At 36.3% G+C, this 12355-nt stretch overlaps 1 protein-coding gene across 8 annotated transcripts in view; it reads right to left on the reverse strand.

The window, feature by feature from the left end:
- The window catches only part of FAM172A (family with sequence similarity 172 member A), a 416550-nt gene that overhangs the window by 53903 nt on the left and 350292 nt on the right, over positions 1–12355 (reverse strand). Inside the window, exon 10 of one of the 8 annotated variants that reach the window (XM_034656493.1) lies at positions 10779–11206. The exons of the other annotated variants lie outside the window; for them this stretch is intronic. Within the exon in view, the coding sequence (XP_034512384.1) occupies positions 11163–11206 (44 nt within the window). The 3' untranslated portion in view covers positions 10779–11162. Of the gene's footprint in view, positions 1–10778; positions 11207–12355 lie in introns of those variants that run through there. 8 annotated transcript variants of the gene reach the window in all.

A 12355-nucleotide genomic window follows, 5' to 3' on the forward strand; every position in this document is an offset into this window, starting at 1 on the left:
TAAATCCCATTCTTGCCTGGTTACCCACTGGTTAGGTTACAGTTGTTCACGATTCTACAGCAGATCGTTCCACTAAAGAAAAACTACATGTCCTGGTCCCTGTTGGCATGGTGAACAAACTTTCATAGCATGTGCTCACTCTATAAAATGGTGGTACTAATTAGAAGATATAAACTCATGCTGAGACATGATATGAATCGGCTTTATGTATCTAGTAAGCTCACAGCAGTACTAGATTTATACTGTTGTTGCCTTAAACTAACACTAAACAGAAAATTCAACTTCTAAATTTGTACCATAAGAAAGCAAAAGTGATTGAGTTGAAAAAACAAAACCCCAGCCCCTCATTTTAGGTTTCACTTCGAAACGTTTCCTGTGCACTTAGAGGTTGCCCAGCACTTCTCTCCATATGTTTACCTAACTTAAATTCTTCAAACATGAATTGCAAGTACCAGATAGCACAGCTGTATGTTTTGACATCCATGGTGAAAATGAGCAGAAAATCTAACTGTTCCATATCAAGAAGTATTTTTACTAGTGCTAATGTGCCTTAAATACCTTGTTCCACAGATGAGTGGCCTGGCACCTGCTGCATGAGAAATAGCCAATTACTGTTCAGTGTCTCTAATTTTCTGATTCAATTAGCATGCTTCAGAGCTTTCCAGTTTAATTGCAAACTACTTCACAGTTAGCTCTCTGATTAATCATTGCCCATCTGCAAGCCATCGGAAAACTTAGTGGAACAAATTTGTGTACTTTGGAATGCTGGGAGCTTAGCAAATCAAACTTGTTTTGGTATATAAAGCTTTAATTTTGTTTGCCCTTTTCAGCTGCACTTGTAAGAAGCTCTGTACTGATTAAACAGGAAGTCCGGACAATAATATGCTACATTATGCATATAATTACTGTAAATACAACCGAGATTGTAGAAACATCATTTAAGGTTAGGCGCTAACATGAATGGAGAAGGAGGTCAAGAAAACACATTTGGAATCAATTTCTTTCCATTATGACCAAATGTAAGTATCAAGAGAAAAAAAAAAAAAAGCCTGTGTGACACACAGTGATGTCATTACAGCACCTGTTCCCCTGAAGGCATTTTAAATTCTGGCTTTTCGTGTATTCATAAAATCTTTCTTGTTATTTAATTAGTAGAGTACTAAGTTTTATAGGCTTTGTTTACAAAACATATATTAGGGATTTTAAAGCAAACTGGCATCACATTGTTTATGCTTCATTTCCCAAGCTTTCTTGCTGGTCCACTGAAAGTATGAATGATAGTGTCCGAAAACAAAACTGTTTTAATCGAGCTTTGAGCGGAATTTAGATTATTTCCTAACCCACAATCATGATTTCTTCATTTCTGAACAATCAAACATGAATTTCATATTTCGTTCACTCCTATGAACAAATACCATGGTGAGGATTCCGCCAGAAAGGAACTCTAAGAAATGAACTTTCCAACTCTCAGTTTCTCTGCTTCACATTTCACAAAATCTGAAATGACTCTAATATAATTTTGAAAAAGCGTCCAACTACAGCTACTGTACAAGGGCTTTTATTTCCAAGACTACATTGTGAGCTCAGGTGGGCAGGGGCTGCGTACCTACATGGCCACTGGCACTCAGCGCATCAGGGAGAGCCTCACATCCTCGGTGCTCAGTTAAAAATGGAAGCAGGATGCATTCTGAATTTTCCGCATCATGTCACAGTGCCAGGTTGGACACTGCGTTTTCCTCTAACCTCAAGAGGATGCAGACATGCTATCTCCTAAAGATGTTGACAACTATCATCATTCTATAAATACTTGGCTGAAAGAATAATACAGAGAGAAGAGTAGTTTGCTAACTGTGATGTCCCGTAATGATCTGTCATTGACAACAAATAACGAAAAGTAGAATTTTCCCATCTTTTATGAAGATCCTGAACATGTTACGGAAATGTCGAAAAGCTGAAAGCTAAAACCCAACTGATAACTCTAAAAATCACATTAACGTTGGAAAAATGGCTTTTGGAAATTTTGCACAGCACAAAAAAGTTCACTTGAAAAAATTTTACAGATAGAGAGATTCAGTGTGGAATGATTTTCTGATTCTGTTAACAGTAGACACATTGAGACCAAGCTTCCATGAGCTCTCTAATAGTTCCTATTCTGTCTCAGCTTTAGGCTTCTCTGAACTTCACAGGCAGCCAATGCAAGAAATGCTGAGAAGGCGTAATCTGATCATAGCGGTTCAGGCAAGTGAGCAGGCATGCTGCCACATTCTGCTGCCCACGAGCAGGCGGGGAAGCGCGGCTGGAATCCCCACGAAGATCAAATTACAAAATAATCAAGCTTTGCGGCCAGGCGGGCACGAGAGGCTATTGTGAGGTCATGACATAAATCCGGGACTAGCATGGGCAAAACTGGGCAGTCAAAAATAACATTTTTTCGGGGGGTACACACTTACAGCATGGTTCTCTGTGGAAAATATACTGTTAATGGCATTCAGTTTTTTTTAATTCAGGAAGGGGCAATTGGGTCTCCCCACACAAGCTCCCACCAATTGAGCCTTATGTTTAGAGATAAGCAATTAAACGCCACACATCAAAGAAAAACAAAGAGCTGTCCAAAATGGAATTTAGCCAAGAAGAGACCAAACTGGGCCTTGTTCCCTGTCCTGGGGCTTTCAGTCCTACCTCTACCACTTACCTACTGTGTAGCCGAATGTCGATGTATATCAGACAGTAATGATGAAACAACTGAGTGCATAATGAATGAAAATGATTGCAAAGTGCACTGAAAATGCTTAAAGGGACCAAAGATGATTTCAGAGGGTAGCACATCTTGGGCCAAGAGAGCCATTTCCAAAAATAATCCCATTATACAAAAAGAGCAGAATATACTTTGGGAAGCTGGCTGATACGCAGATGCTTTACTATGGCACCAAACTCCAGACAATGATATTTTACAGAGAAGTGTTAACTTTTGTATATGGTTCCCCAAACTGAACCTGCTACAGAAACAACATTTTAGTTCCTCAGAAGTTTCAACATGATTGTCTGTGTCATATGGCTTGTCATATTTATGAAAGGCAACAAAATTATAGAATGCAGTTAACCATTGAAAAGAAGAAAAATAAAAAAAATCAGGAAATCAGAGGACAGTGACAGGAATTCTAGGGAACTAATGTTTGGCAAACTTTGGCTGGGGCAACCACAATCAAGGTGGGCAGAACTATCTCAAAGACAACAAATAAACAAGCAAAAACTTAAATGCAGTGTAATCCAGGCTTTTTGGTAAACATGCGTAGCAGGCACACCAGCAAATCAATGGCAAACCATTTTATAAATATTTCCAACAAGGGGTTTTGGAGAAACATTCTTAGGTGGTCGAATATGAACTGAGGGCCACGTGTTGGTTTTTCACTTGAACCCTTGCTGCACAGATGAATTATCATCAGTTATGTCTTTTTAGCCATAAAAGCAACATACTATTTGCACACTACAAATTCAAAGAGTGTTCTTAACTTTTAAAAGGCAAAAGAGAAGTGACTGAAAGTTCACAAGATTATTTTAAAAATGAAAATAAAGGCAAAAAGTAGTTGCTTTTACATAGGGAATCTTACAAGATACATGAAATTTAACATCCACTGTACTTTAGGCCTATATCTTATTGATAATTTAAAATTATAATTAGTGTTCTTGGGACCGAATGCTACACAGAAAACTAAATATGCACATATGTATGAGATGTGAGATGCTGCTGCAAGAGAGAAATACCCTATTTTTAAAGCAAAAAAAAAAAATCCTAGTGAAGTCTATCCTTTCATTTATATGTCTCATGTAAATTACACATAATTTTAAATCTTCAACACGTTGAAAATGGCCAGGTCTCATGGCACTTCTCCTTTATTATCTTCCATTTCACTTGGCCATGGCAATGGGGATTTACTAGAGATATTTAGGGATTAAAAATTATATACTTTGAATTGAACCAAAAAATGACCACTAGAAAAAAATTAATTTTTATTTATATAATCTGGTAAAAAATATATAATTTTTCCACTCTAAAGGCATTTTCTTATGCAGTAACACCACAAAAATAGCTTAAGTTTAAAATAGTGGATTTCCCATATGGTTAGTCCACAGCAAGATAAAGTTGTAAATGAGGGGACTATGTGAAGAAAACATAAAAAAGCCTTAAGGGCACATACAAAAAATGTGATATTGCATGATTTACATATACAATTTTATTTCCCAAAATTCAAAGAGAAAAGCTTAATATGTCATAATTTAAATTGTATTTCACATCAAGTATTCCTGATTACGTATTTAACTCTAAGATGCATAACTCAATTTAGAGCATAATGTGGGAGAGGAGTTAGTAAGAATCTAACCTTTTGAATTTCTTGACTTTTTTGGGCTTGTGGTAATGTTGTATTTATAGAGATTCTACACTTTCAAATTTAAGTCTTGAAATGTCAGAAAAAATCCCAAAGCTGAGATCTCACAGAAGGTGATTTTTAACAGTCCTTAAAAGTAAAGACTTTATGATCTTCTGACAACTGGAGCTTTCACATTTTAAGATTTAAAATTTTCAGTCCTAATATTACATAAGCACACACATTGGTACACTTTTAAAGATTCCGTGATCTGTGATAAACCTTGAAAAAAAGGGAAAATAAGAAAATAGGAAAAGTTATGAAATTCAGGAATATTATATAAGCACAAATAGAAAGAAGTAAATACTTAAACGGTCTTCTGTATTTGAATGTGTTCCCTCATAGGAATATTATTTCCACTGTAAAAGAAATCATATACAGTTAATTTTTGACTATTTACAGTAATAAAGAAATGGGGATCTCCTGATATTCTCTAGCTGGATCTCAGATGAGGAAAGAGAATCCCAGAGAGGTTAAGTGACTTGATCAAGATCATACTGCTAGTTAGTATTAGAGTCTCTCATTTCCAAGTTTCTCTCATATACTAGGTCTCTCATTTCCAAGTTTCTTTACCACTCCCATAGCTAATATTTTTATAAATATTTCTTGGAATTCATTATTTTCAATGTATCCTGCTACCACTTGTGTGGCCACGGGCAAAGCGCAAACTCTCTAGTTTTCTCATCACTTTCAATTTTAATGAGTATTTTTCCACAGACCTGCTATAAGCCAGATGTAGAGATTACAAAGATGATAAAACATGGGTTAATCTTATTCTTTGATGTTTTATGATTTAGTCAGGGAGAGGACTGGCATACAGATATCATTAAGGTAATACCTAATTTGACTAGAAAGGTATCAAAGTCAAAGGTGACATTTAGTTTCTGATTACCACGATTAAAGATAGGGTCTGGGCTACCTGATGTCAAAGTTCCTCTCTAAAAATTATCTGGGTTTCATTTTTTCCCTCTACTCATATTATTTCTTAGCTGGACTTCTTAATAAGTAGGTATTTGATAGACCAAAATTTCTAAATATTGAAAGTGATTTCAGTGGAACACAGTGATATGTTTATGAATAGACAGGTAATGAACACAGCCTTTTCTGTGCAAATAAATTTGTGAAATTATGGGTTTCTTTGGTATAGGCCTTTAATGTGTTAATGTGCAATAAAAGAAGAGGAAAATTTAATATGCAATGTTTCTTTTCTTTCATTAAGAAAAAAATCCCTCCAAAAGGAGCTTTCATTACTATCTCTGTATCTCAAAATTAGTATTCCAAGAAGCAAAGTTTGGGTAACACTACCCCCGGACTCCCAGGATATCCTCTTAACTGGTCTTCCCCACCAACCTGTTTTACACATCCACTGGCAAGTTAATCCTCCTAAAAGGCTGCCTTCATCATATTATCCTGTTCAAAAACTTTCAATGACTGTTCATGGCCTATAAATTTAAGTTCAAACTCTAGATCTTCAGGATGCTGCTTGTACATTCCACTTCAACTTTATATCTCACAATTTCCTTGAACAAACTCCAGCCAAAATATCACTGGATTTACCAAGCTCTTTCTGTCTTGGATCCCACTACTTTTCTTTGCCTAGAATGTCTTCCTCTTGTCACAAAATTATCAATAACTTCTCTGACAAAATTCACCTCAGGTTTATTGTCCCCATAAATGAACACAGTATCTAACCTCTGACCTTGTTATCAGAATTATTTTTTATAAAACTGTTATGATCTCTTTTTATTGGTATTTATCATTTATGTGTTTTTTATGTCTTTTGGCTACATTTGGGTAAGCTCACTGAGGCCAGGCACAGGCCTTGCATGCCAGAATTTAGCACATTCTCTTGTACCTAATATCATTTAAAATGATGGCGATGGTGACATTATTTGTGACAAAGTAAAAACCACAGAAAGGAGAAGGACCTAAACCAGGGGCCTGAGTGCTCATTTACAAACATTGTGTGTAGTGGTTTACAAAAGTATTAACCACATTTTCCAAATGTCAAATCATGACTGCTCAGGCAAGAGTTTTCAACTTTGATTGTTGACATATCCTAAATATATAATTGAAATAGTTTTTAAATATTAAGACCCTACCTAATAATAAAACTCTAGTCTTAATTTAAATACTCTTATACAGCTCTGGCTTATTACCCATAAAGGAATAGTTTCATTTCCAAAAAAGATTTCTACCCCAATGAAGAAATTTTAAATAAGAAGGGTGATATAGTAACAAACATTTTAAAAGGTCATCAATTACAATTAATAATTATTTAGATAAAACTGCAAATTACTTAGCAGTGTCTTGATTTTAGACTACAGTGAATCTTTTTTTTAGACGTTCTTCACAATTCATTTGGTCTTGCCCAGTGAAAAAAGGAATACTGCACAGTAGTTTTTGGCTTTGCAATTATAAATTATTCTGAAATTTGGATAAAATTTAACGTCAAGTGACTGAAGGCCTTAGTGACTTCTCACTCACATCATGAAATGTTTGCATTTTTAGATGTAAGCTTTACCCTTTTAGTAACTGAAAGAAACAGCTCTTGAATAAGTTTTGATCAAGCAAAGAGATTTTTTTTAAGTAAGATATACAGTTTTAACCAGGATTGAAATTAACTATTCAAGTATAAAAATAACATTGCCCTTCCTGAATATATGAATGTACAGTATTTATTAACACATTGCACTATATTCAATAGTTTTGTAATTCTTATAAATGTCATTATGCTTATTGCTACTTTCTTCCTTTTTTTAACACTTATTAAAGGATTTGGAAGATACAAGTCATGACAGCAATTGATCCCATTCGTCTCTTCATCACTGTGCCCCAGGCCTAGGATGACACCTGGTATACAACAGATGACAAATATTTGTTAAGTAAATGAATTGCTAGAATATATGCTCCAGGAGGAAAAGGAATAGATATCTGAGAGTTTATTAGTTAAAAATCTGGTCCTTGAATTCAAATATGTAGTGTTTGAATTCTGGTTGCACTATTTATTAGCTCTGAGACCTCCCTAAACCTGCTTCTTCACCTGCAGAATGGAATAGTAATAGAATCTGCCTCCTACAGTTATTGTGAGGATTAATTCACATAACTACTTGCACACAGGGAGCATTCAATACACGTTAGCTGCTATTATCATCATCAACATCATCATTACTTTCTTCATTTGTCTCATTCGCCACTTATCTCCAGTTTCAAGCATGTAGCATATGCTCAGTAAATATTTGTTAAATGAAGAAATGAATCAATGAAGTGAAGCTGAATTTGCATACACAAATAGGCCTGACTACCCTTAGTACACTTTTAGGCAAGATGCAGACAGACAGCAGTGAAAAAAAAAAAGACTGTCCAAGTTCAGGTGATTGAATTACTCTTACTTGAACCAGCTGCTTGGAGATCCAGTCACAAAGCCCCAGTCATTCCTGGTCTTTAAGGAATAGGTGTTCCTTTATTTCCCTCTTGAACTTCTCGTAATGCCTACTACAGAGGTTTGCTTCATTTATACTAAAAGAAACCCCAAAATCCTATTTAGCGACCAAGTCACATAAGGTAAAATTTGAAAACAAATGAACATAGATTATAGAATGGTTAGATGGTAGAATTCTCATAATATTTAACTACATTATCTTTTTTTTTTAAAAGATTTTATTTATTTATTCGACAGAGATAGAGACAGCCAGCGAGAGAGGGAACACAAGCAGGGGGAGTGGGAGAGGAAGAAGCAGGCTCATAGCGGGGGAGCCTGATGTGGGGCTCGATCCTATAACGCTGGGATCACGCCCTGAGCTGAAGGCAGACGCCCAACCACTGTGCCACCCAGGCGCCCTTAACTACATTATCTTAACAAATCCAGTTTGCAGTATTTATATTTCTTGCCATGTTGCTACACACTGAAGTGTCATACTGAGAATCATTACTTCCACACTTTCTAACTTCAAACTGAAGTAAAAATTGTGTAAATAGCAACTAAAAGTTACGCTTCTGTGTGCTACCTCATTGTGAGTGGACAACAAAGTAAGTCTCAGATTCTGTGGCTTTGAAGTATTTATTTTGTCATTGACTTAAATCATTTTAGATCTTGCCTTCATATTTCTCATCAGAAATGCCTTACATTGAATGGTACTGAAAAGTTTTCTAACTTATTTTGAACTTCACTATGGAAAGGTACTATCAGATTACAGAGCCTCGTTACATTTAGGGCCTTTATTAGTTCTTTTTTAATGTATAAAAATGAATATACACTTCAGCAGCAAAGAGGTTTTTTTTTTTTAATTAAGATCAATAGACAGTATTTTAACTGGGTGAAGAAAAGAAGGAAAGCAGACCTATGCAACAGTTAATATTAAATTCTTCTGTGTGCATTTTTTGTGCAATTATTTTGTTTCCACTGTGTTTTCCAGATTGAAAATAAAATTTAAAAAACTTATAAAATATCCATAAACCTTTATCCTCTTCCTCATATATCTTCCAAAAGGTACTGAAAAAAGAAATGCACACTAAGCAGGAGTACTTGTTACAAATGCAGATTCTTGGGGTGCGGCCAAGGAATCAGAATAAGCAAAGGTGCCAAGGTGAGAGGAAAGAAAACTAACAAGAATTTGTTCTCCTCTTTAAAATCTAAAAACTTCCTTCTAGTTGCTTCTTTCCTTCTAAGCCTCTTTTCACTTTCCCCAGGTTTGAATACGGACCTCTAATTGCTTCTCAGATGCATTCCCAACCTTCTTGGCAATTCCAAAACAAGCCCATGCTGTTTCTACTTGGTCATTTTTATACTGGCTCAGGGTTCCTGAAATTCCAGATCTTAAATCCGAAAGGCATACTAAACAAACACCAATTTTATTTTATTATTTTTAATTTTTTATATATTTTAAAGATTTTATTTATTTATTTGAGACAGAGTAAGCATGAGTGGGGGAGGAGCAGCGGGAGAAGGAGAGGGAGAAGCCCTGGTGAGTGGGAAGCTTGGGGGGGCTCCATCCCAGGACCCCGAGATCGCCATCTGAGCCAAAGTCAGATGCTTAACTGATTGAGCCACCCAGGTGCCCCAACAAACACCAATTTTGAAACACATGTAAATCATCTCCCTCTAATATCATAATAATTACTATAACAGACTGACTACTAAAAGGGCTTTACATACATTATCTGTTGCTTTTCCATACTAAACCAAACCAAACCAAACAAAAACCAAACCCAAATAAGAATACTTCCCCAGAAGCAAGAAGGGCAGATGGGATCTGATTCTGACTTTGATACTGACTTTTAATAAACTCTGACTTTTGATTCTTTAGCAACTGAAGATGAGTGTCTTAAAGGTAAATGAAGAGTGACTGCCAAAGGTGTTGGTGGGACAAGACCCAGATGTTCAAAGGATGATTTTCTTCACTGTACTCTCACCTAACTTCACCCAAGTTGGGAGACTCTAACACTGACTTGAGTAATCTATCCAATACTTTGACCTCACCATCTTTGATATTCAATGACCTTCTCCTATACTCCACTTCAGCTAACCATTCTTAATGTTGAACTCTGGTCATCACATCACTTTTGTGAAATAAAAGTTTAGATGTTACCCTGGTTTGACCATAACCTCCTATCTTTTTAATCATCTTACTCAAATAATCCCCTTTTCCAACCTTAAAAAAAATATCTTATAGGGCTTCCAGTCCATTCATTCTCCTTTTTCCCTACCAGCCTTTTTCTGTTTTTACTTCCCTCCTTAATGGCTTAGAATCCACAGTCCAACATTTCAATATGTTTTTCTAAACTGCCTTGACCCATTGTCCATTAAATGCAGGTGCCTGAAAAACTCCAATGTTGGATGAACCCAGATGACTGGCTTCTCTCTGGCTAACAGACTGTTACCCCTATAAACAAATCATCATCAGCCACAACTGGGCGCTCAGCACTGTTCAGCCACGTACTATGTAATCTTAGACAACTCTCCAGATGTGATGACTTAAAGGTTAAAAAAAATCATAAAGGCACTACAAGAAAGTAAGAGAATTTGTGTGTGATTGTGAAGTGGGACTTCAGGCACAACAATACGACCAGAAACTACAGAAAAAATGATTGACATTTTTGCCTCCATAAATATTAAAAACTTCTGTATGGATTAAAAAAAACTAACCCACTCCATAAGTAAAATGAAAAGATAAAAGGCAAACTGGGCAAAAATACATCACATGTAATAACAAGGATTGTTATCCATCATTTATAAAGAACTACAAATTAAAGGGAAATGACAAAGATTCAATAGAAAAATACTCGGTAATTTATAAGATAAAAAATGGCAATTTTATATAAAAATATGTTCAACCTTCCTGCTTATCAAATAAACACAAATTTAATTGGGTTTTTTGTAGATTAGCAGTGATCAAAATAATGACTCACACTTTTACTTTTTCAGTATCCTTTAGACCTTTAAGAGTATTTGACACTGTTGACCATCCTCTGACTCAGAGCATTCTCTTCCCCTGGCTTTTGTTTCTCTGACTTTTCCCTTCGTTCTCTGGCAGCTCCTTCTTTGTAGCTCCTCAGGGGTCTTGCTGCACAGCTACGAATTGTGCTTTTCACTGAACATGTCCTCCTAAGGTGGCTTTGTCAGTCCTCTCACTTGCAAATCTTCTGAGTGTAAAAATCAGTATATCTAATAGCTTACTGTTCATTTCTGCTTGGAAGTTTTATAGGCACCACAAACTCAGCATGTCAAAACTGAACTCATCACTCCCCCAACAGACATGCTTGTCTTCCTGTCTTCATTTTCTCTGTGGATGATAGAACACCCATACAATTAGCCAAACTAAGAACCTGGCTGTCAACTTTGATGCTTTCTATCCTACCACCCATCAATTCAGGTCCTGCTGATTCTCCTCATATCAAAATATTTTCTCCATCTCCACTGCCTCACTCAGGTCATCATAACCTAACTAGCCTTGCTTTAATCTTGTTGTCTCTCATATATTCTCCATATCACAACTAGAACATTCACTGAAAATGCAAATTGAATCATACCATATTTCCTTTTCAAGAACCCTTCTTTCCAAGTTCTTTTATGAGGTTGAGAAGGCTCTCCATAATCTGGCTCCTACTTATCTCTCCAGCCTGATGTCTTTTGACTTACTATTCTGCTCTCATACTCTACTCTCCAGCAATATCAGGCTTTCTTCAGTCTTCAAACGCACTGTGTATTATCTTGCCTTTGTCTCTGCCTGGAACCTGGAAAACTATTTTATGTGTCTCCACCTTTTTCCCCCTACATATAATTCTACCTTCCGTGATCAGAAATTACTAACTCCTACATTTTTCAGGCCTTGGCTTTTTGAAAGCAGAGACTCTGTTTGTTGTTTTTGAGTTGTATCCTTGGCACTTAGAACACAATCTGGCATATGGCGGGTGCAGAGTGGTTGAACATAAGTGAATGAGTATTGTGTCAAAAGCCACGGCACTGAGTGCTTTCTGCTGGCATTGTAAAAGGGTGATGATTGAAAGTCTTACTGTCACAGACGAGACTGGGCCAAAGTGGTTCCCCATATTGCTAAGACACAGCATTTTCCTAGATGTCTGTTCACATAATTAAAAAATAAAGCTATTTATTTGGAGTCAAGCTAGTCCATAGACTCACCTTCTGCTCTTTCCCTTACTGTCAAACCCAGCAAAAATGGGTCAGAAATGTGGATATCTGTCTCTGCTGCCAAGCAATTCATTCCTTCCTCCTACATCTCCATGATAACCACTCTGATTTAATTCTCATCACATACCCCTGAATTTACTCCTAACTAGTCTCCTCTTGTTTAATCTCTTCCCCTCCAGTCTATCTTCATACCACCACCATCAATCTGATCATGCTAGTCCCAACTTAAAAATTTCTGATGGCTCCCCACTATCCCAAGAGGATAAAATCCAAGCTACTCCTT

The sequence above is a fragment of the Ailuropoda melanoleuca genome, chromosome 3 (assembly GCF_002007445.2).
Source record: "Ailuropoda melanoleuca isolate Jingjing chromosome 3, ASM200744v2, whole genome shotgun sequence".
Lineage (NCBI taxonomy): Eukaryota > Metazoa > Chordata > Mammalia > Carnivora > Ursidae > Ailuropoda > Ailuropoda melanoleuca.